We start from the raw sequence: 26,381 nt of genomic DNA on the forward strand, positions 1-26,381 counted from the left end.
TGAGCAGAAAATCTGGAAATAGCAGATGTGTATATTCACTGAAATCAACAAAGTACATGAAATTATGGAGTTCCAGCAGCTAGTTCTTAATGAGATCTCTAGATCAGCTTTGACAATCTGTTTAACAGTTAATGTTTAAAGTGACAATATCATATGTCAATCCCTCTAATTCTCCTCTGGGCCTTTGAAAATATGTCAGCAGTATAAAAGAGTTGTGATTTCATTGAATATTCTTTCCACTGGCACAGGTTATTGCTTCCTTGTCTTTTTATACAAATGATTTTTTGTGCATACAAACAAACCTTTTATCTCCTACTGTAGTCCATTACCTTTGTCCAACTCCTTGCGGCCTTTTGCCTAGATTATTATTGCAATAGCCCCTTGCTGTGTCTCCCTGCCTCAAGTCTCTCTTTTCACTATTTTATTGTCCTCGTATCTGCCAAAATTACTCTTCTAAAGTACACTTCTGACCATGTTACTCAATGGACTTCAATGGCTTTCTTTTACTGTTAGAAGGAAATATAAATTCTGTTTTGTGTTTGAAGCTTTTCACAATCTGTCTCTAACCTATCTTTCCAGTTTTATTATATATTATTCCCTTTTGTGAACTCTCCAATCCAACCAATCTGAGCTTCTTATTACTCCTCACACACAACATTCTATCTCTTATCTCCATTCCAGGAGACATGGCACTATTTATCTTTCATGCCAGGAATGTATTTCCTCATTTCTTCTGCCTTAATATCCTTAATTTCCTTTCTTTCCTTATATAAAACCTTTCTGTATCTTCCCAGGTACTAGTGTTTTCCCCTGAAAGTCGCTTGTGTGTGTGTGTATACATGTGTATGTATGTGTTCATGTGTATATGTATACATGCATATATATGTATATAGCATTGCCTTGATCAAATATATGTGCATCTTGAAGACAGAGATCTTTATTTTTACAACTGTGTTCTTAGCACATCGCACATAGTAGGTACTTAATAAAAGTTAATTAATTGGTTCATGTATTGCTTTTGGCAAAGAAATCATCCTTTTCATCTGCTAGCCAAAAATTTTGGTGATGGTAGAATTCAATCTCTAATATAGACACAATAAACATTTATAAACTCATGCTTAACATTTAGGCTTTAAGAACCCAGAATTACCTTCAGGCCACTAGGAGGTAGCAGTCAGATTTTGTGGACAGTGTCTTTTTAATAAATGAAAATGGAAAAGAAAAGAGGCTAATAAGAAGGAGCTGTCCCTGATTTTCACTTGTGCCACTTATATATTGATCATTCCTGATTGAAAGAACAGCTCTTTAAGATTCAGAAGTCCTAATTTTTTAAACATCAAAATAAATTCTTCATAAATGGATAGCAGGAGCAAATAGTTTATGTAACCAAAAAGTGTGTATTGATTGTTTTTACAGTAGTTATATTCTCTTTTGATACTTCTATTTATGCAGGAACAATTATTGTTCCTATTTTACAAATAGAAGAACTGAAGCTCAGTGGGGTACAGTACAGGGGTTACATTTGAACTTAGGTCATCTGATTTGAATTCTGAGCTGCTTTATGAGTCCAAATGTCAGGATTTATCTGAGGTTTATAGGTGATCGATATGGAATATAGTAAAGCTCCATTCACTGGCACTGTGCCAACTTGGAATTGACTGTGATTTAGACTGAATGTTCTTTGTGAATACAAATTTCCAAATAAATTATATAGCAAGATTCTTCTCTTGATAGCACTAGCTCTGTTGGGTCAAATGTTGCTAATTGAGGATAGCATTGTAGATTTGAGTCTCTCAAGATCCCAATTTGCTTTGTAGTCACAGTGTTCTCAGTTCTGGATAACATCCTATTAAAGCTTGTATTTGATCAAAAGAGGGGACTGTTAGGAAGTAGATATGCCTTGATCCAATTATCACCACTTGAAAAAATGATGAGATTTTCCCAATGGAGTTTTAATTGACCATAAAAAATTGTCTAGAATTCGATGGCATTGAGATTTCTTAAGCATTATTCAGGGAAGTGGTAGAGGATTTTTCTACGAACTATGAACTATTAGGGGCTTTCTATTTAACTCAAAAAGCATTAATTAAACACATGCTGTTAGTAAAGCATTATGCAAGGTGCTGGAAATACAACTGGACCCATGGGCTTCCCAGTGTATTAGTGGCCTTTCCTTGTTTTTGTTTTTGATTTAGATATTTTTCTAATGATATTCTTTGTTTTTTTTTTGTTTTGTTTTGTTTTGTTTTGCTGAGTCAATCAGTGTTAAGTGACTTGCCCAGGGTCCCACAGCTAGGACCTGTTAAGTATCTGAGGTCAAATTTGAACTCAGGTCCTCCTGACTTCAGGGTTGGTGCTCTATCCACTGTGCCAACTAGCTGCCCCCTAATGATATTCTTTTCATCGTTTCTGCATAATTCTTCATCTGTAATGTGGTGTAGGTTGTTTACATTTACAATGGGCCTTTCTATTGTCCTTTAAGTAATCTTTAACTCTAATTTTTAGAGACAGTAGTGTTCTGAGATGCCATGGGTAGAACTCTAGATTTGTAATCAAATGACCTAAATTCGAACCCTTGCTTTGCCACTTACTTTGTGATCTTTGGCAAATCACAGAATTTCTCCTGGCCTCATTTTTGTCCTCTGTTAAATAAGGGAATAGATTAACTAGATTCTCCAATAATTTCCTGCTTCAGATCTCCTTATGGTCCACTATTCATAACCATTAAATCCCATTGGAAGAAATTAGTATCAAGCATATGAACATTTGTTCCTAAAGGTAGACTCTACTTGTGTGGTTTCTAATTCTCCCAGTGGTGATTATATACTTTAGAAGTCAATTGTAGTCATGTAAATGTGTAACTGGTATTGCAATGTTTCATTGTGAAGAGTAATATTATCCTTTTTAAAATCTGAACTAATTAGCATATGATTGTTGTGATGTATCATTTCCGAAGGTTTGCAGGGAGTGTGGTATCCTCATGGCCTAGGCTCCCTTGAGTATCCTCTCTTAGATTTTAAGAAATTTGTATCAGTTTTTTTTTTTTTTTTTCTGCAGGACATTTTGGAGACAGTAATTGATAGCCCCAGGGATGTTTTCTCTTCGTGTAAGACATGCTTTCGTTTAATGAGGCCTTTTTAGAAGTCTTGTCTCATCTGAAGTAAATAGTTTATTCTACCTGTTACATCTGTTAGAATTTAAATGATGACTTAACAGTGAAGTGAGAACATGGGGAGTTATATCACTGCTCATCCAATGTCCCTATTCTCTGACATTAGTGGTTCACATCTTGGAAGTTATAGTCTCTCCATCTCTTTGGCAATGTTCTGATCCCTATTAAAAGTAGGGAAGGGGCAGGTAGGTGGACAGTAGTTAGAGCACCGGCCCTGGAGTCAGGAAGACCTTACTTCAAATCCAGCCTCAGACACTTAATACTAGTTGTGTGACTCCAGGCAACTCACTTAACCCAGACTGCCTCCCAAAATAAAAAAAAAATGAAAAAAGGGAGTCGCATATATCCCCTGTCCTCCAGGAGCTTAAATTCTCCAAAGGATAATGTAGGAAAATTTAAATAACTGATACTTCTTTAATAAGGGGCAGCATAGTATAATGGATAGAATGCTTTCATCAGAGCCACCAAGATTTGGTTTCAAGCCCAATCTCTGATACATATTGACTGTGTACCCCAGGGAAGGTCAGTTAATATCTCAGTGCCTTATGGGGAACTCTCCAGGACCTATAAATTCGAGAAACATTTCCAGTGATAAGGGAAGTCTCTTCCTAGAAGTTCCTTATAATGATGAAATCAAAGATTCATACAAAAATGAATAAATTCTTTAATCTTCTAAGAATCTAGACTTTCATTAGTTTGGGTATTAACTCTGCTACTACAGATAACACACCTCCCAGGATATTCACAGGATTTTAAAAAGATAATGAAACATAATTTATCCTTTTAAAAACCTTTTCTTAAAATTTCCTATTCACATTTGGATAGTTTAGTTTTGCTTCTGTATAATAAATGTTGGGTAATATATTATGTAGTGAAAAAGTTTTGTGTGCCAAAAGTTGATATTATCTACCAAAGCTTATTGAGCTGAGTGGTGACAGGATCAGTCTGGCTTTTAGAAAAGTCTCTGGCAAGTTCTGGAAGCCAAAGCCAGCAATCTCTGTTGCTGGAGAGGCTTTGCTTGATGTTGTTTATTGTTTTATCCTTTGTTTTTAAAGAGGATCATGACATCAGGGAGCTGATGTCATGACATTCAAGTGAATTGGATTTAAGTGAAAGTGGGCTGTGCAAAATCAACAGCTTCACTTTCTCCTCTAGGGCCATCTGGGTCCAAGATAAAGATCAGCATAATTGGAGATGGCTAATAAACAGATCTCCGTAATTTAGAAGTTTGGAGTGGCAGTGAACTAAGCCCATCAGGTGTTTAGTGACTAGGTGCAAGAAATACAAAGAAAGGCAAAGGAGCTCCTGCCCTGGAGGAACTCACTGTCTTAAATGGGAGCCTAGATAGGGGCAAAAGCTAGCCAAAACATCAAGTACATAAGTATATGCATTGTTTTTCACAAGTAGATTCCCACTTCAGTACACTAAGCTTTTTGGAGAAAGGATCAAATAATATAAGATTTAATACCAAGTATTGACTTTTTAAAATAGTGTATCATTATTTTTAATATTCATTAAATTTGGGGGGGGGTTCTGAATTCTCTTCCTCCTTTTCACCTTCCCCCACCCATTGTGAAGGCAAGAAATGTGATATCAATTATACATGTTAAATGATGCAAAATGTATTTCCATGTTAGTCATGATGAAAAAAATTCTCCCCAAACAACAAGAAAAATAAAGAAAATGAAAAAAAAAATATTTCAATCTGCATTCAGACTCTAATCAGTTCTTTCTCTGGAGGTAGCTATTATCTTTCTTCCTAAATTCTCCACAATTGTTTTGAATCATTATAACTGCTGAGAATAACTCAGTTCTTCATCATACAACATTGTTGTTACTTTGTATAACATTCTCTTGGTTTTGCTCATTTCACTTTGTATCAATTCATGTAAGATTGTCCAGGTTTGTTTGAAACCATTCTGCTCACCCTTTCTTCTAACATGATAGTATCCTATCACAATCATATAATTATATATACCACTCTTCATCATTCCCCAATGGATGGGTGGATATCCCTTCAATTTATAATTCTTTGCCACTACAAAAAGAACTCATACACATATTTTTGTACATATAGGTCCTTTTCCTTTTTTTTAAATCTCTTCAATCCTTAACCTTAGTAATGATATTTCAGGATTAAAGAGTACGTGCAGCTTTATAGACTTTTGGGCATAGTTCCAAATTGCTCTCCAGAATTATTGGACTAGTTTATAGTTTTACCAACAGTTAATTAGTGAATGAGTTTTTCCATATCCCTTCCAGTAGTTGTCATTTTCATTTTCTGTCATATTTGTTGCTGTTGTTCAGTAATTTCAGTAATGTCCAAATATTGATGATTTCATTTGGGTTTTTCTTGGATAAGATACTGAAGTAGCTTGCCATTTCCTTCTCCAGCTCATTTTACACATGAAGAAACAGGGATAAACAAGGTTAAGTGACCTGACCAAAGTCATAGAGCTAATTAATGTCTAAGGCCACATTTGAACTCAGGTCTTCTTTACTCTTGGGTTGGTATTTTATCCACTGTCTCATTTACTTGCCTTTCTGTCATATTAGCCAATTGGATAGGTGTGAGGTGGTATCACAAAGTTGTTTTAATTTGCATTTTTCTTCTAACTTGGTTTGCTAATACTTAACCTCCCTCCACCCATGGATCCTTCCCTTGTGTTCTTCACACATCCTTTGCTTCTCTGTCCACCCATCCCTTTATTTCTTTATAGATTTTGGAGGATGCATTGTATATATGTAGTATTGGCTATTTTACCCATTCTCAGTGTGAGTAGGTTTTCAGAACTACAAGCTTTCTTTCCCCCATAAGGCCTCTATTTATTCTTCTTCTGTACCTCTCATTTGCATGACATAATTACTATCTGTACTTTAACTCTGCCCCAATCTTTCTTTTGAGCTGCCTTATTGTTGATGTCAATCTTAAACATATGCTATATATTTCCCATGTAAAAAAATAAAAATATAAACAATTTGTCCATGTTGAGTTCCTTGAATTTTTATTATTAGTATCTATATGCTAAAATTTCCATTAAGTTCTGTTAAGGTCCTTGAATTTTTGATATTGGCTTTATATATTAAATTTTCTATTAAGTTTGGGTTTGGTAGATATAAAGTCCTGAAAATATGCAAGCTTATTGAAGTGAATTTTTTTCTATTTCCATTTTCTTCTCCTATTCTATCACTCTAAGATAATTTTCTTGGATTATTTCTTACATTATTGTGTCAAGGTCTTGTTTTTGGTGACAACTTTCAGACAATCCAATTATTCTTAGATTTTCTTTTCTTGATATGTTCTCCAGAGCTTTTATTTTTCTTATTAGCTATTTTACATTCTGTTCTGTTTTTTCATTCTTTATAATCTGCTTTGTTATTTCTTGGTCTCTCATAGTTTCATTGGCTTCCTCTTACCCAATTCTAATTTTCAAAGAGTTATTTTCATCTTTGAAATTCTGTATTTCCTTTTCTAGTTGTTTGACTTTTTAAAAATAATTTTCTTATTTTTCTTGGATGGTTTCTAATTTTTTTTTTTAGTTTTTCCTAAATACCTCTTATTTGATTTTTAAATTCTTTTTTTTTTGAATTCTATATATTCTCTATTATGGAATATTATTGTTCTGTAAGAAATGACTAACAGGATGATTTCAGAAAGGCCTGGAGAGACTTGCATGAACTGATGCTGAGTGAAATGAGCAGGACCAGGAGATCATTATATACTTCAACAACAATACTATATGATGACCAGTTCTGATGGACCTGGCCATCCTCAGCAATGAAATCAACCAAATCATTTCCAATGGAGCAGTAATGAACTGAACCAGCTATGCCCAGAGAAAGAACTCTGGGTGATGACTAAAAACCATTACATTGAATTCCCAATCCCTATCTTTATGCCCACCTGCATTTTTATTTCCTTCACAAGCCAATTGTACAATATGTCAGAGTCTGATTCTTTTTGTACAGCAAAATAATGGTTTGGTCATGTATACTTATTGTGTATCTAATTTATATTTTAATATATTTAACATCTACTGGTCATCCTGCCATCTGGGAGAGGGGGTGGGGGGTAAGAGGTGAAAAATTGGAACAAGAGGTTTGGCAATTGTTAATGCTGTAAAGTTACCCATGCATATAACCTGTAAATAAAAGGCTATTAAATAAAAATTAAAAAAAAAAGAATTCTATATATTCTCTCTGAGCAGGGATCCATATTACTCTTTGGGGTAAAAGCTTGTTTTTTTTTTTTGTTTTTTTTTTTTTTTAACTTCAGTGCCCTCCTCTGAAGTTGAACCCTGAACTTTCCTGTTCCCATGGGGTGTTTCTATAGTGGAATTCTTTCTTCTTTACCAGGCCATAATTTTTTTTTTTAAAAAAAATAAGAAGTATTAGTGTAAGAGCCTCTGATCCTGGGGTGGGAGGATGGTGCCTCTAGTTTCACTTCACAGAAACCTCAAACCAAGAGCTCTCCCCTCCAGCAAGTGCCTGCAGCCAGCAGCATCCCTGTTGCTTGCTTCTACACTCACCAGGTGCTGAGTCCTTCTCCCCCAAGGCCTGGCTCTGCAGCACAGCTGTGGCTGGCATTCCCAATCAGCAGACATTACCTCAGCCTTCTTGGACTCAGACCCCGACTCTGAAAACAGTTTGGGAGATGAAATTCCCGGTGGTTCCTGCTGAGGCTCCAGCCACATCCAGCTAGGCTTAGGGTCCCCACTTGGTGTTTTTATGGAGCTAGCCTGGAGGCGTTTGTAATTCACATGGGTTAATCCCAAGTCTCTCTTTCAATTTTTTTCCAGTGTTTCTTCAGATCTTGCTTTGTATCAGGAAAACCCCTGTTCTTCCCCAAGTCTTCTTGATTTTTCATTAGTCTATGTTCACCCTGAGGAGCAAGTTTGTTTTATTTGTAGGGGAAATCAGGAGAGGTTGAAATTTACCAACCTACTCTGGTATCTTCCCAGAATACTCACCTTTTCTAATCAATAGTGATTTAGAATATTTTAAAATGTGGCTATAGATAACTTTGATTTATTATGAAGACTTCCTCTTCATAATTTTTGATTATTTATCAATTAAGGAATAGTCATTCCTTTGTTATAAATTTGACTCAGTTCTCTATGCCTTTTTACCAGAGAGGTATAAACCTCTCCCCTTCCCCCCCCCCCATTTCCTGCTTTCTTTCTAATATTGGCTGCATTGGTTTTGATCAAAACCTTTTAAATTTAATGTAATCAAAATCATCCAATTCTTTCTGTCTCTTATTTGGTCTTACATTCTTCCCTTATTGTTTGGATCCTAAATGACTCAAAGTGAATGTAAATAACAGTCATTTCTGCTTTGGTCAGAAACTCTGACTTCCTCTCCCAGATTATTCATTTATACCTATTTTATGCCAAACTGATTTCCAGTTTTCCCAGCAAGTTTTGTTAAATAGTGACTTCTTGTCCCCAAAGCTCGGATTTTGGGGTATGTCAAACACTAGGTTATTATTGTCATTTACTACTGTGTGTTGTCTACTTAATCTACTACACTAATCTACCATTCTATTTCTTTGCCAGTACCAGATTGGATAATTACCAACTTATAATACAGCTTGAAATCTATACTGCTAGACCAACTTCCTTCATCTTTTTAATATTGATTCCATTGATATTCTTAACCCTTTGTTCTTTCTGATGACTTTTACTATTTTTCTAGCTCTATAAAATAATTTTTGGTAATTTGATTAGAATAGCACTAAATAAGTAAATTACTTTAGGTAGAATTGTCTATTTATTAGATTGACAGTACACCCATGAATAGTTAATACTTTTCCAGTTGCTTAGATCTGTATTTATTTGCGTGAAAAGTGTTTTGTAATTGTGTTCATATAGTCTTCCTGATGGACTTTGTTATAATGTTGATAATTTTTGTGGGTTTATTTTATATTCTGCATTTTTGCTGAAGTTGTTCATTGTTCATCGTCTTTTAGTTGATTCTCTATCATACCATCTCCAAAAAGTGATAGTTTTATTTCTTCATTGCCTATTCTAATTATTTCAATTTCTTTTTCTTCTCATACTACTATAATTAACATTTCTTTTTTTTAATATTTCAAATACAACATTGAATAATAATCATAATAATGGGCATCCTTACTTATCTAATCTTACTGGAAAAGTATCTAGTTTATCCCTGATATTGGTGATGTCTCATGGAGTCATTAGCTTCTACTTGCCCAATTAGAATTTTTAAGGAATTATTTTCTTCAGTGAGCTTTTATACTTCTTTTGCCATTTAGCCAATTCTGGTTTTATGGAATTATCTTCATTGGACTTTTGTGACTCTTTGACTCTTTGGCCAATTTTGTTTTTAAGATGTTATTTTCTTTGGGGTATGTGTGTGTGTGTATGTATGCTTGTGTGTACACATGCTTATGGGCATATACACACTTCTTCCAAACTGTTTTAACAAACTCTTTTCTTAATTTTCTTGCATCACTACATTCCTTTCCCCAGTTTTCCTTCTACCACTCTTATCTGATTTTTAAAACAGTTTTGAGTTCTTCCAGGAATTACTGTTGGTCTTGTGTCTGTCAATTTTTTTTTTTTTTGAGACCTTGCTTATAGCTGTTTTGACATTATTGTTTTCTGAGTTTGTGTTTTGATCTTCTCTGTCACCACAGTAGTTTTCCATGGTCAGGATATTTTTTTAATTGTTTACTCATTTTTCCAACTTTGACTTTTAACATTGTTACAATTAGGCCCTGCTCCTGGGATGGAAGGGGCACTGCCCAGGGATTTAAGTTTTTCATGCTGCTGTTTTCAGAGCTAGATCTAGGGGTCTATAAGTATCAGCACTTCTCTGGTAGTATGATCCAAGGAAAGCTGAGGTAACTCCTTTCCTGGCCTGTGCTCTGGTCTTTACCATGGAAGGAAATGCTCCTCTTGGTTCTATAACTCTGATAAGTTTCCTGCTTTCCTACAGCTACAAGGGTCAGTGCCCCTTTCTGCTTTGGAACTGAGACCAGAGACCATGCTTCCTTGTAGATGACTACAAGTATTTTTTCTGCCCTGAAACTATGACCTGGGTCCCTGCTCTCCCCTGCAAGGGTTCTTTTCTGCTTTAAAATTGAGACCAGAATCCCTGCTCCCTTGTGACTAACCATAAGTGCTTTTCTGCATCCTGAAACTCTGACCCAAAACTGTACTATGAATTGTACAAATTGTACTATATCTCCTGTAATCTCTTTATTACTAGTTGTCTGATACTTTTATTACCTATGGGGTGAGAGTTTCTGGAGCATTGCAGCTACAGTTACCTCCAAGATCTGCTTCTGGTATTGCCACAATATTGACTAACATGGCCTGCACAGAGCTTCAGTCTGGCCACTACTCTTGTGATCTCTTAAGTTGTCTTGGACTGGAAAAATGTTTCAACCTGACTTTTTGTTAGCTCTGACATTTCAGAATTCTATTTGAAGCTTTATTTTAAAGTCATGTGAAGGATAATGTTGAAAGCATTCTTCTGAATTGTTGCCTGTGTTCTGACATCTTGGCTCCTTCTCCCTTCCCATCTCTAAGTATTGATTTTTAAAAGAAAAGGCTTTCAGGTTGAGCCTAATCTCATATCTTCTATCTCCTTAATCTCTCTGAGCTATTTCCTTATCTGCAAAATGGAGATAGTAATATTTGCCCTATATATACTTCGTAGGATTAAGATATGTGTGTGTTTGATAAGTGCATCTGTATATCCATACTTGGATGAAATCCTTTAGAAACTGGTTAAAGAGGGTTTTCAGAGAGGAGAATTGGTCTGGAGGCAACTTGGGCTATGTGACATCAGCAAACTTGTAGAGGATTCTTATGCTACCTCAAAATATTCTTGGTGGTTATATTGATGTCAAATTCATCATTGTTTAAGTAATTTAGAATTTATAGGAATTTTTAGAACATCAACAGCCTATCCTTTGTGTCACTGTAAAAAGGCCTATTTTGTTTAATATGTTTGTTTTTCTAACTTCAGACATTCTAAATACCTCTTCAACTGAAATTGTCTAAAACATGTATAGATGTTTTATCTTTCAGAACTAGAATTTCAGCTTCATTCAATGTGCCTGTCAAAGGGCCTTCTCTTGCATCATGCCAACAGTGTTTATTTATGGAGAGAACAAGAACACAAGAAGGTAGACAAGAAGGTTAAATTAATTGGAACAAGCTTGGTTGGCTAGTTACTTATTTTTAATAATTTGATTTCTTATCAAAATAAAAGAAAAAAGAAGATAATTCATTTTCTATAGACTTTTGTTATTTTATAGTAATGATTGACAGGTACAGTAATCTAACTCTGTAGGCAGACATCATTATTGGAAAGGCTAAGAGAGTAAATTTTATCATGAAGCTGTGTGAGATAGTGATTCATTGAATCAGGAGTCCTGAGATCTCCTGAATTCTTTCAACAGGGATAATTCTTCAACTTTATCACTTGTAAAGTAAACATAATAATAATAAGGTATTCTGGTAAAATAATAATGGAGATTTCTAGGTCATTAGAACAATAAACATTTTCTCTCATTCTCATGATTTCTCAAACCTCTTCAAAGTAAAATTATGCAAAAGAAAAGCTGTTTCCATGGTCTAGGCCACCAAAAAGACAAAGGAGGTATAAATGTCGTGAACTAATACGTAATTTGGGCTCATTTAGCATCCTTTCCCTAATGTCCATTATACTCCTGCATTAAGTTTGCACTAAATGACCCAACCCAGAGGCTTGTAACAGAATATAACCCTATATACTGTTCTTCCCCACCCCCACTCCCCCAATTCTTTAGTCCCATAGAGATCCAGAGTGCAGCAATGTGGTGAGTCTGTAGGCTCAGTCAGTGCTGCAGCAATATTGTGTGTTTTAATAGAGCTCTGTAGGAGAGCAGAACAAGGGCAACAAAGCATTCTTATGTTTGGGCTTATAATAGAGTTCAATTCTCCATTCTGGCCCCCCACCTCATCCCAGTGTCAAAGAGATTCAAACTCCAAATTAATTAAATGAAATACTCTTTCATGTTGGCCAGAGATCTGAGGAACAGGAAGAGGATACTATATGAGGAAGGATTCAAGCACACCACTAAGCATTAGGAAAAACTCTAGCTCTCACCTACAGTTAGTTTTATTTGCCTCAAAAGTACCTGAGGAAGATATTTAGGTTGGTGAATCATGAATAGCCCATTGTGGGAGGACGCTGGTACTTTGAAGTCCAGCTCCTAGGGAAATCATCATTGAAAAGCAGGGATTCAGAAAATGAACAAGGAAAAAAAAGATGGAAATTACCAATTACTTCAGCAGGTAGAAAAGTAGAGGAATTTGTTGATAAACTAATAGAGGAAATAGCAGAAGGAACATGTAACTTACCAACTAGGACCTTGTAAGTGAGTTTAGGCATTTATGAATAAACACTGTAAAACAAAGGAAAATGATGAGGAAAAGTAAAAGTAATGAAGAAAAGAGAGAAAGGACTCCATGGATATTTTTTAAAGAAAGGTAGGAGAACAAAACAACCTATTCCTGATTGTTTTGAAAGAAAAATGAGAACTGTGGAGCAGAATTTATGACCTGCATAATAGAAATAACTAGCACAATGGGGAAAAAAAAAACACTAACATCTGTTGAGGACAAGCCTCACCAACAAACAAAAGGCAGGATTATTGGGAATGCAAGCACATGGAAGTAAGGACAATCTGGAAGAAGAGAAGCAAAAAGCAGAATATTAAAAGAAATTATGCTGTCAATACAAATGAACATATTGATCTGAAAGACTAAATATGTATAAACAAACTAAATATTATAGGTCTCCTAGTAAAACATGAAAATTTAAAAAACCTGAATACCATAATGCAAAAAAAATACAAAAATTTAATTAGCAACTTAAATTACAATGTATTACAACTTAAATTGACAATGTATTAACAACAAGGTATTTTATTATTTTCCTTTTGGATGGAAACCCAACCTCATCTTTCCTAATAGAAGACATCACGATTTACTTACCATATATGTCAATTTCATGTCTGTATTTCATACAAACAATTCACAATCTGTATAACTTTTTTTGGTTGTTGTTGTAGTTGCTGAGGCAATTGGAGTTAAATGACTTGTCCAGGGTCACGCAGCTAATAAGTGTTAATTGTCTGAGATCAAATTTGAACTCAGGTCCTCCTGACTTCAGGGGAGTCAGGAGGCACACTATCCACTGCACCACCTAGCTGCCCCAATCTGATTACTTTTAAAAACCTATAAAGCTTTTCAAGACAAGAATGTATTGACTGAGGAGCAAAACTGGTGTATCTCCCCCCCACAAAAAACAAAAAAAAAACCCAAAGTATAAAGGGCAACTTATCAATGTAGTAAGTATGGAACAATTTACTCCAAAACATTATAACATTTGTAAAGGAAGAATAAGCATTTATTAAGCATTTGCTATGTGCCAGGTACTGTACTAAATGTATTAGACATATCATTTGATCTTTTTTATAACATTATCTCATTTGATTTATTTTGTCTTTTAAAAATTAAAATAAAACCGTTGATATAGTATTGCATTCATGAGTTATTCAATTATTAAAATAAATCCAAATATAGTGAGAATACTAGAATAATTGTTTTCTATTTAAAATAAATCACCAATATAATAATGATAAGCAAAGGGGGAATTTTTCAGGAAAACAGTTTGAGCCCATTTTATTAGTGCCAAGCCTGAAATGCATTATCATTTCATGTAAATTGAATTAAGTGTGGCTTCCAAATTAAAGAGTGAGTCAAAGCAAAACATCTTATTAATCACTGAATATACATAGATGGATCTACTAAAAGTAAAATAGCTCTTTCAATGCATGCATGGACTATTTTTTTCCAATATCAAAATCCATTTTTTAAAACTCAGTAAGTATAAAATTATTAATATATGCCAGAGTCTGGAGGCTTCCAGTTTGAATTAGGATTTTGCATTGGATTAGGACATTTGCAATGGATGAAGACCATATCACAAAACCTTTGTTTCCTTTAATCAAGACACATACATATAAAGGTATCAAGAAGTCAGTGGCTAAATGCATTAAGAGAGTTACTTGCATCATGAAATTAAAAAAGAGAAAACATATTTAAATCAATTAACACTTATGTACTAGCAGTCTAAATGTACACTTTAGCAACAGTACAAAATTTGAAAAGAATCTTTACAAAAAATCCTATACAATATATAGCAAATCAGGCAGCTCATCTCTTTTCAGCAGTTACAGAAAGATGAACACTTTGCCACCAAAAAGAAGGAAAGGGATTGATATTCCTTTATAGTAATTTTTGTTTTTTAATAACCAATATAAAGGGCATTCTCTTTGTCATTCAGTGAATCAATAACCATTTATTAGGGGTAGCTATGTGGTACAATGAATAGAGTACCAGGCCTGAAGTTAGGAAGACCCATCTCAGTTCAAATCTGACCTCAGATATTAACTTTGGAATTTGGACAAGTCACTGAACCCTATTTGCCTCAGTGGCTCATTTGTAAGATGAGTAGGAGGAGGACATGACAAAGCAATTCAAGAAAATCTCCCAAATGATGTTATGATGAATCAGACATGGCTGAAGAACATTGTATTTAAGTCTTTCCCCCTTCTTTTTGGCAGAGAAAACAATCAGAACAAGAATTTGCATGTCTGTGTATCCTATTAGTAATTATGATTTTATCCACTCCAGGTCAGAGTGGGTAAGGGTCTTTACCACGATCATCCTGATAACATCAGAATCAAATTTCAAGTGTCTAGATTCCAAGATCAGCATATTTCTACACTGCTTCATACCATATGTTTCACTCCTTCAGACATCTCAGGAATCTGGTGTAGGTTTTTTTAATTCCCCATTGAGAATACTTTTCTGAACCAATTCATATAATAACCTCTCTATGGTTCATATCATAGCTATAAACAAACATAAAAAATCCTTAGCATATAATATTTATATTGCTAGATTGTAAATTTCCCTGAAGTTAGGCACTATAATTCATATCTCTTAAAAGCACCTAGGATACCTTGTGCCATGTACTCAGCAGTTGTGTGGTTGTTGTAATGGTGGTTGTTGTTGTTTGTCCTTTGTTCTCAAAGAGGACCATGACATGCAAGTGAATTGGATTTAAGTGATGGAGGGCTGGGCAAGATCATCTGCCTCACTTTTCCTTATAGAGCCATTTGGATGCACTGGCAAGATCAAGATGACTGGAGATGGTCCTGCATTAAATGCCTTTTTTAAAAAAATTTTATTTAATAGCCTTTTATTTACAGGTTATATGTATGGGTAACTTTACAGCATTAACAATTGCCAAACCTCTTGTTCCCATTTTTCACCTCTTACCTCCCACCCCCTCCCCCAGATGGCAGGATGACCAGTAGATGTTAAATATATTTAAATATAAATTAGATATACAATAAGTATACATGACCAAACCGTTATTTTGCTATACAAAAAGAATCAGACTCTGAAATATTGTACAATTAGCTTGTGAAGAAAATCAAAAATGCAGGTGGAAAAAAAAATGCAGGTGGGCATAAATATGGTGATTGGGAATTCAATGTAATGGTTTTCAGTCATCTCCCAGAGTTCTTTCTCTGGGCGTAGCTGGTTCAGTTCATTACTGCTCCATTGGAAATGATTTGGTTGATCTCATTGCTCAAGATGGCCAGGTCCATCAGAACTGGTCATCATATAGTATTGTTGTTGAAGTATATAATGATCTCCTGGTAATGCCTTTTTTTAAAGCTAAGATCTTCAGTATTTCTCAATTTGACTGACATGTAGTGAAGAGAAGGAGGAAATTAAAAAAAAAAAAGAAAATGAAGAATAGGAAGATAGGAAAAAACATTTAGCATTTTCCTTGTGAATATGTCTTCTTAATTCATTTAGCTCAAGCAGTATTAATGATGGGATTGATTTGATCACTATGTGAGCTAAAGAACTTTGCTTCATAACCTAGTCACAGACTGCACAGCCAACTCCAAGAAGTTCTCCTATAGCTGTCTGCCACTAGCCACAAGAGGTATCAAGTAAGAGAGTGAAGATTGGTCACAGCTGCAAAAATAATTCAAAGAGCGTATTCAACTAAGGTAGAATCACTTTTGTTTCTGAAGAAGTCTGAGATTTTAGGATGGTAGAGCCTAAAATATTCAAGGGAATTATAGGCATGATTCCAAGAGTAGAAACAACAATGCAGAATATAAAAGGGATGGATGGTTCTCCAAAGCAAAATTCCAATGACATTGAATTGGAATTGAGGACTGGAAGCTACAAGAAAGTAGATTTTTTATCTCAGCATAAGAACTTTCTGACAAATAATAGTCATAAAATAGGAGCCTTATTTGAACAGGCCTGATTACTGGAGATATTATAAGACTAAGTGAAAACCCACTGACAATGTTGTAAAGGAGATTTTTGCTTGAGACTTAAGGTTGGTATATATATGATTCCCTTAATTCATTCTTGAAATTAAAATATATATATATATATATATATATATATATAGTATTAGTTCTTATTTAAAAATATATTTATCTAAATCCCCTTAATAATAAAATAGAATTATTACTTAGCCTCATAGAGTATTTCTCTTAAATAAGAGACAAAAATTGAGCATATATTTAGTATGGTTAAAAATAGAAAAGTAGATCCATGGAACCGAATAAATATGTGAAAAAGAAATAATTGAACTCAACAACTCAACAAATCTAAGAAGATAAGCTATTAGGAAAAAAATTTCCTGTTCAATAAGGACAGATAGGAAAAAGGAAAAGTAGTTTGGCAGAAATTAGGTTTAAATCAATTTGTTATACCACATGCTACAATAAACTCAAACTAATATACAACATGAATACCAATCATCCTACCATTAAAAAAAATTTAGAAGAGAGCCAGTTCAGGTAACTTTTGCAGCTTTGGCTAATCAGAGATTTTTGTCAAATAAGAAAAAGCAGTGAACACAAAATATAAAACAATTTTAATTAACATGAAAATCAATACAATTCAATAAGAAGGGAAGCAGTCAGTTATGAAAAAATCTTTTCAGTAGTTTGTATTTTTTTTCCCTTTGGGAGCTAGGTTGTCCCCTTTTAAAACAACCTAAGATTAAATTTGTTTTATTTTATTTTTTGGCTGACATATCATATAGTTAATTCATTTTAAACTTGTAGTGTGCTAAAACTCTAAAATCTTCTTCATCTATGATTTAATTCACTGAGAATTTATGAAATGCCTCCTCTAGCCAGACACCATGCTAGACATTCAGGATACAGACAAAAAAAAAAAAAAAAAAGAAACAAACTGTCTTCAAGGAGCTTATATTTTAATGATCTGGGGAAATGTATATAACATATATATAGCATACATAATATAATAAATGTACATTGGCAAATTCATGTACATATCTTGAGGAGAGAGAGGAGAGAGAGAGCACTGACAACTTAGGTAAGGGGAGACACATCATGAAATAAGACAGATCAATTTTTTAAAATAAAAGTTAGGAATTATAGGAAGTATATTTTATTCCTCTTTATATTTCCCAAGGCACCAGGGATAAGACTTTACTTATTTTACTTGCCTAAGAAATATTTAATTTTTGTTGATTTAAATATTCAAGTCAGGACCAAAACCTTTATGAAACCACATGGGATTCTGCTATTTATTTATTGGATTGGTAGCCACTTTGTTGGAACACATGGCTGGGAATAATAACTATTTTTCCCCATCTAAATTCTGTTTTTTCTTTTCTTTAGGAAGTATTATCTGGTATGCATTTATATAACTAATTTATCTGAGAAAGACTACAGTTATGCCCTAAGAGACCAACTCAGCACTTTGGCTTCATCATCAGGATTATAAATTAGAAATATCATTTGTCATTTCTATTGTAAAGATTTACACACTCTGGTGATTTGTGAACCAAGTACATTTCCATCAGTGAAAAGCCTTTTTTTAATTTTTTTTATTTTTTAATAGCCTTTTATTTACAGGATATATGAATGGGTAACTTTACAGCATTAACAATTGCCAAACCTCTTGTTCCAATTTTTCACCTCTTACCCCCCCAACCCCTCCCCTAGATGGCAGGATGACCAGTAGATGTTAAATATATTAAAATATAAATTAGATACACAATAAGTATACATGACCAAAACGTTATTTTGCTGTACAATAAGAATCAGACTCTGAAATATTGTACTTTTGTTAGCTACAAGCATGGCAACCAGCTATGCTTATGTTGTATACTAGATGTTCAACAGAAATTATGTGGATTTAATGCAGTTTTCAATATGTATGAATCATTATCATTATGTCTTTTTTTTTTTTAGGTATTCGCCGCCAGACTGCCCGCTGTATGAAGAAGGGAAAAGGCATGGTCAGAGCTACATTTTGTGACCCTGAAACCCAACCCAATGGGAGGCAAAAGAAATGCTATGAAAGGGATTGTCCACCCAGGTAGTATTAAAACCAAAAAGGCAATTTGTATCTCTTCAGGGTTATGTCTCGGCTCCATTGTCTAAGAAGCAATGCACAGCAGAAATGAAAAGTTTCCATGGTTATGGTATCAGATTCTACACAAAATACAATTGAATACAATGTCTCTCTGGGGAGTAGAATATGTTTATGGAATGGAATATGACTGTGGTCTGGGTTTAATTAAATATGAATTACAAAGTAATGTGGTGGGCAAAGCCTTGCAGATTTTTGGAAGACTACTTAGAAGAATTTGAATCTTCTGGGCTACTTTAGGTTTCACTTTCTTTATAAAGATTGCCCCGATTCCTTTGGTTGGGAGTGATCCTTTGTTTTTAGTACATCTCTGGGATAACACAATGTGAAGCTGTATGCCACATTAGATATCATTTAGTCCAAACCTTCATTGATGAGGAAAGAGAGATCTGGTGAGAATATATGGCTTACTCCAAGTTATATAGATACTAAGCAGAAAATTTGAGATTTTAAACCCCAGTAATATAACCTAAGACTTGGAAAGGATCTCTTTTGGTTTATATTTTTGTTTTTTCCCCCCAAATTTTAAAATTCCAAATTCTCTTTCTCCTTCCCTTCCCACTTCATTGGGAAGATTAACAATTTGATATAGATTATGTATGTACAATTGTGCAAAACACATTTCTATATGTCATGCTGTTAAAAAAAAGAAACTCAAGAAAATTAAAATAGGTAATCATATACATATACATACATGTATATACATACAAGCATACATATACATATGTATATACACATATGCTTTAATCTGCATTTCAGACGATATCAATTCTTTCTTTGGAGGTGGATAGTATTTTTCATTATAAGTCCTTTGGAATTATCTTGGATCATTGTATTACTGAAATTCATTCATAGCTTTTCATCTATGTTCTTCTCACTTCATTTTGCATCCATTCATGTAAGTCTTTTGGAAAGAATCTTAAGTCTAATCCAATCTGTATGTGACCATGTGATTCCTTCCATGATAACTGCTGACAAATGGATACTCAACATTTGCTGGCTCAAACCCAAGGAAACCCATTCCTCTTTGGGATAGCATTAATCTCTAGGAATTTTCAATATGTATTTGCAGCAAGCCTAAATCTGTCTCTCTACAATTTACATTCATTGCTCTGGTTCTGGCTAATGTGGAAGAACAAGCCTAATTTATTTTACCCACTGAAGCCTTGTCTTCTCCAGACTTTAAATCCTGAGTAGCTTCAATCAATTTTTAATGCTTGATCTCTCCTCTTCTGACCATCCTAATCACACTTTTCTGAGTATGTTCTTCTCACTAGAACTGAATATTCTACTCAGGATATATCCTTGAAAAGGCATATTCTTTTTTTATGTAGCCTAAATTTCCCTTCATTAAGTCCAAGTTTAGTTTGAGAGGCTGCCATGTTGCATTTAATTCATATGGAACCTTCAAATTACTGAAATTTAGCTTCTACATGACTGTGTCTCCCCAGACTGGTTATCTGTGAATCTGATTTTTTCACTATAAGTTTATGGTGGTATTCTATACCACAGAGAACCTGATATATATGCCTATTAAATTTTATCTTTCTTGACTTGATCTTTAAGTCTCCATTGAACAAATCCAATTAATGTTTAATAATGTACATTATGTTTGAGACACCTAATGTCCATGTCTGATCACGCATAAAGCATATCTGTTAGTTAATTTATTAGTTGCTAGAAGACCATGACAACTTTCTTATGTCCCAGGTCCCTCTAACTTTATTATTCAGTAAGTTGGCTATCCCTCTTATCTATATGTCACTTATGAATTTGACAAGCATGGCAACTATTCCTTTACCTGAGTCATTGATTTTAAAAAAGTTATATAGTTTAGGGCACTAGAAATAATACACTATAGACTTTCATTCAAAATGACATTAGCAGAATTAATGACTAGTCTTTGGATAACTCATTCAAATAATTCCAAATGTACTTAACTATACCATTATCCAGTTCCCATTTTCAAGTTTTTCAGCCAATATGAAGGAAATCAGATGCTCTGATGAAACTTGAATACAATGTAATATAATATTAAACTAATCTACCAGTCTAGTTATCCTATGAAAAAAGAAAATAAGATTAATCAGGAATGACGTGTTTTATTCATTCATTCATTTGTTTAATTACTTATCTATCTACCTATTTATCTGTCTAGCTATTTATTTATTTATTGATGAGGCAACTGGGGGGGCAAGTGACTTGCCCAGGGTCACACATCTAGGAAGTGTTAAGTGTCTGAGGTCAGATGTGAACTCAGGTCTCCTGACTTCAGGGCTGGTGCTTTATCCATTGCATCACCTAGCTGCCTCCTGAGCATCATTTTTTTCTTAAAGATTCAGTTTCTTAGACTCATTTTTTTTAAATCAAGCTTTCTTTTTTCTTATGAACCTAACAGTCTTTAGTTAGAAAGAAGATTGCAGAAGATATTGTGAACCTCTCTAATGGATGGCCTATTTTTTAAGAAGAGCAATCCAAAAGTAGAATAGACTGCAATAGGAGAGAGTGGATTCTCTGCATTCTTTTACATCTCAGATTTGAGCTCTTTTCAACTGTAGGAATATAGATTCAGAATTTCAAAGACCTTAAAGGTGATATGGTCTAATATTTTACTTCTTTTTTTATAGTAGCTTTTTATTTTTCAAAATACATGCAAAGATAGTTTTCATTTCTCTCTCTCTCTCTCTTTACTACCCCCTTCCCTAGACAGCAAGTAATCCAATATAAGATAAACATGTACAGTTCTTCTAAACATGTTTCCACATTGATTATGCTACATAAAAAAATCAGATCAAAAAGTGATCCTTTATAAGTAATTAGTGGTGGAATTTGGAAGGGATTTTGAAGGGGGAAAAGAGGGAGGGAGAGGGAGAAGGAAAAGGAGAGGGAGAAAGAGAGAAAGAAACAGAGATAGAGAGAGAAGGGGAGAAGGGGAGAAGGAGGGAGGGAGGGAAGGAGAAAGGGAGAAGGGGAGGCAAACCAAAAAATGTGAGCCTTTATTTCATGCAGATGAGGAATTTATGCCTAGAGAAGTTAGTTGGTCAGTCATTCAGTTAGTAATTCTCTGAACAGGATTTGAACTCAAATTGATGAAGTTTAGATTTAGGGAACAAAAAATGAAATTAGGGTTTCTGGTGGTCAGGGAGTTAAATGATAAGGTCTAGTGCCAGGTTTGGGGTTCAGGGAACCAAATAGAGAGGTTTGGCTCCCCTGTACCCCCTTGGGATTTGGCACATGGGCAGCGAGTTTTGGGGATTCCTTTCTGGCGGCACAGAGGTTCTCTGTAAAGGAATTTACAGACCCGAAAACCTAGATTGATAAAAGAGGTTTATTATGGGGATTGGAAGCAAGGTTAAAGTCTGGTTAGGGAAATAGGTGAGGGTAAAGAGAAGATAGCACTGGAAAGAGTATTCCAGTGGACAGAGGCCCTTGATGTGCCAAGCATAGGGCTGACATGTTTGGAACCTCTGCAAAGAGAGGATTTTAGTTTGGCTCTTTTATAATAGGGGCCTTTGGTTACAAGCTAAAGGGGGCCCGTGGGTGGAGCCTCAAGTTGGCTCCTAGCTGGGTTTCAGCTTCGAGCTAGAATTTGAATTGAATTCAATGAGTTTCAGGACTGAGCCGACCCCATCCAGATAACAAAGATGAAACTATTTGTCCTTTGGGGCAGAGTCCCTCACTGAGGCAGAGTTGAAGGAGATTTTCTCCTTTAAGGATTTTCAGAGTTTCGTGGTCCCCTCTTCAAAGTCAGCTCAACCTCAGGTTCAGCATTCTATCCCAATATTGTTATGTAGGGGATCATAGTATAAGCTGGTGAATCCAGGGACCTTGTGGGTACTTTGTTCTTTCTATATGTTTTTCTAGTCCCTTGTTGTCAGGGCATCTTGAGAACAAGGAAATGAAATCTTTTTACATTGCATCGTATTCTCCAATTAAGCATGGAGGTGTTCTATTTAAAATCAGATCCGTCTTTTGAAATGGATCAGTTTTTCTGCCCCTTATAAAGAGAAAGGAAATTCTGGTCATTATAAAGAAAATGCTAATGGATCCTAAATAGGAATTAGGTTCTCTGGCAACCCATCTCCACCTCTGCACAAAACCAGAACATTTGGGGCTTTTTCCCCTGGGTAGCAAATAATCAATCATGTTTATAACTGTATTTTTTATACTATTTTACTATGATTGTCAGAAGAAAAAGAAAAGAATAGTTGTGAGCATTTATCCAGTGCTATAATGTTTATCAAAGTCCTTTATATTGTATCTCCTTTGATTCTAACAACATTGTGAGGTAAGCACAGTTATTATCCCCCACTTTATGGATGAGGAAATTTAGGTTGAAAAAGGTTAAATAATTTAAACAGTAAATGTCTGAGGCAGAATCAAATGCAGGACTTCTTGATTCCAAGGCTAGAAATCTTTTTTTTTTTTTAATAGCTTTTTATTTACAAGATATATGCATAGGTAATTTTTCAGCATTGGCAGTTGCAAATCCTTTTGTTCCAACTTTTCCCCTCCTTCCCCCCACCCCTTCCCCGAAATGGCAGGTTGACCAATACATGTTAAATATGTTAAGGTATAAGTTAAATACAATATATGTATACATGTTCAAACAGTTATTTTGCTGTATATAAAGAGTAGGACTTTGAAATAGTGTACAATTAGCCTGTAAAGGAAATCAAAAATGCAGGTGGACAAAAATAGAGGGATTGGGAATTCTATGTAGTGGTTCATAGTCATGTCCCAAAGTTCTTTCCCTGAGTGTCAAGGCTAGAATTCTAACTCCTATACCATCTAACTGCCTCAAAGAAAATTAAAAAAAAAAGAAGTTCAGAACCTCACATATTGATAAGGTTTCTGGTGGTCAGGGAGTTAAATGATAAGGTCTAGTGTCAGGTTTGGGGTTCAGGGAACCAAATGAAGAAGTCTGGCTCCTCTGCTCCCCCTTGGGATTCAGCCAAGAATAGGGAGTTTTGGGGACTCCCTTCTGGCAGCACAGAGATTCTTTGTAAAGGAATTTACAGACCCGAAAATCTAGATTGATAAAAGATGTTTATTATAGGGATTGGGAAATAAGTTAGAAATCTTTTTTTTTTTTAATAACTTTTTTATTGACAGAACCCATGCCAGGGTAATTTTTTACAACATTATCCCTTGCACTCACTTCTGTTCCAATTTTTCCCCTCCCTCTCTCCACCCTCTCCCCCACATGGCAAGCAGTCCTATACATGTTAAATAGATTACAGTAGATCTTGGATACAATATATGTGTGCAGAACCGAACAGTTTTCTTGTTGCTCAGGGAAAAATTGGATTTAGAAGGTATAAATAACCTGGGAAGAAGAACAAAAATGCAAGTAGTTTACATTCATTTCCTAGTGTTCTTTCTTTGGGTGTAGCTGCTTCTGTCCATCCTTGATCAATTGAAACTAAGTTAGATCTTGTCTTTGTTGAAGAAATCCACTTCCATCAGAATACATCCTCATACAATATTATTGTTGAGGTATATAATGATTTCCTGGTTCTGCTCATTTCGCTCAGCATCAATTCATGTAAGTCTCGCCAATCCTCTCTGTATTTGTCCTGCTGGTCATTTCTTACAGAACAATAATATTCCATAACATTCATATACCACAATTTACTCAATCATTCTCCAACTGATGGGCATCCATTCATTTTCCAGCTTCTGGCCACTACAAATAGGGCTGCCACAAACATTTTGGCACATACAGGTCCCTTTCCCTTTTTTAGTATCTCTTTGGGGTATAAGCCCAGTAGAGACACTGCTGGATCAAAGGGTATGCACAATTTGATAACTTTTTGGGCATAGTTCCAAATTGCTTTCCAGAATGGCTGGATGTGTTCACAATTCCACCAATAAGTTAGAAATCTTGACAGGGAGGCATAAAGTCTCATTAGGGAAATAGGTGAGGGTAAAGAGAGGGTGGCACTGGAAACAAATATTCCAGTGGGCAGAGGCCCTTGGCATAGCAAACATGGCATAGCATGGCTTGTTTGGAACCTCTGCAAAGAGAGTGTTTTAGAGTGCCTCTTTTATAAGCCTTGGCTACAAGCTGGGGGTTGCTCTTGATGGAGTTGGGTATAGCTTGAGTTGAATTAAATAGAAGATCTTCATTGGAATAGCACTGGAATTCTTTAGCTCAGGGCTGAACCAACCCCACCTAGATAAACCACTTTATCTGATGCCCTGGGGCAGTCTCTCACTGAGGCAGGGTTGAAGGAGATTTTCTCCTTCAAGGATTTTTAGAGTTTCAGAGTCCCTTCTTCATTATTAATTTTTGTGTGATAAATATATTTTCCTCCTGACCTTCAAAAAATTAGTATTAAAAAATGCATTGAAGGACAAAGCTGTAAAATGACTTAACAAGTCATAAATTTCTAACATCTAACACTTGCCTGTTTTTCTTAAGACTAATTACTTTTCCCTTCATAATATTCTCTACCTTCTGAATGCCTGTGCACAGCTTGGGTTATCCAACAGTACATACCTTACTTCTCCTACTAGAGTAAATATTCTTGAGAGCCAGTCAGTGCCTGGAACATCTTGTTCTCCCCATCCCCCAAAGCAATCAACTCAGAGACTTGCTTACAATGGAAATACCATTTGTTGAACAAGTAAATAGACTAAGCTATCAAAGTCAATAAATTAGTAGAAAATGCTTTATTGCATATATCTCTCCTTAACCTAAGAACTTATTTAAGAGACAAACTCATTCTTTATTGGAGGGAGGTTGTATACCTAAATAGTTTTTGTTGAGCCTCCAAAAGTAATAAATCATGCTTGGTGATTTTTTTTTTTTTATGTCCTGGGGTATGGTTTGAATTTAGTTAAATAAGTAGATTTGGGGTTCCATGACACCAACTAAAAGAATTAAGTTCAGATTGTTGTTTGAACTTTATATAGATACCAGCTAAGTTATGGTGTTATTTAATTCTATCCAGATATATTTATTTTATTGATGTCTATCAATCTGAAAGAGAAAGCTGGCTGAAAGATGAGAGTTCACTTCAGGTGGAGGGAGGGAAGTATATACATGATGACTTCATGGTGTGAAGATGGCTAAGAAGTGGGATTAGAATCCTGATTCCAGGCAGGATAAGATAAAAGTTTGCTTATTAAAGCAGAGAGAGACTCAAATTATGAAGAGACCAGATTAATATGTGCTTAACAAAAAAGTTCACAGCAAGAAAAATCAATTAGGAAATAACCTGTATGAATCAAGCTGTGTATGAATTCAGTGTAATTTGACAAGTATTTAATAAGTACCTACTGCATGGAAGATTCTGTGCCAAAATACTAGGGATATAGCCAAGAAAAAAAGTGATGCAGCTCCCACAGTGAAAGAGCTTGCCATCTGATTGGGGAATATGACAAATACTCCAATAAATGGGATTATAAACTATGATTTGTGATCATATGTGATCACAGTCAAGGAGAGGCCCAAACAAAATGCTTGGGAATATTTAGGAAGGAACTTGAAAAGGGGTCAGGGAAGACTTCATAAAGGGAGATGGAAATGGGCCCTGAGCTTGGGACTTCTTTGAAAAAAGAAGAGGATTTTAAGAAGCACAGATTTGAAGGAATTGATCTTTAGGCACCTCACAGTCTGGAAGAATGCATGCATAGTCTATACATGAAAATCTCTGTTA

The 26,381-nt window shown here is 35.0% G+C and overlaps 1 protein-coding gene across 1 annotated transcript in view; it reads left to right on the forward strand.

The window, feature by feature from the left end:
• The window catches only part of ADAMTS12 (ADAM metallopeptidase with thrombospondin type 1 motif 12), a 467,290-nt gene that overhangs the window by 367,617 nt on the left and 73,292 nt on the right, over positions 1-26,381 (forward strand). Inside the window, exon 17 of the mRNA XM_031945878.1 lies at positions 18,534-18,660. Within this exon, the coding sequence (XP_031801738.1) occupies positions 18,534-18,660 (127 nt within the window). The remainder of the gene's footprint in view (positions 1-18,533; positions 18,661-26,381) is intronic.

This window comes from Sarcophilus harrisii, chromosome 1 (genome assembly GCF_902635505.1).
Source record: "Sarcophilus harrisii chromosome 1, mSarHar1.11, whole genome shotgun sequence".
In the NCBI taxonomy this organism is placed as follows: Eukaryota; Metazoa; Chordata; class Mammalia; order Dasyuromorphia; family Dasyuridae; genus Sarcophilus; species Sarcophilus harrisii.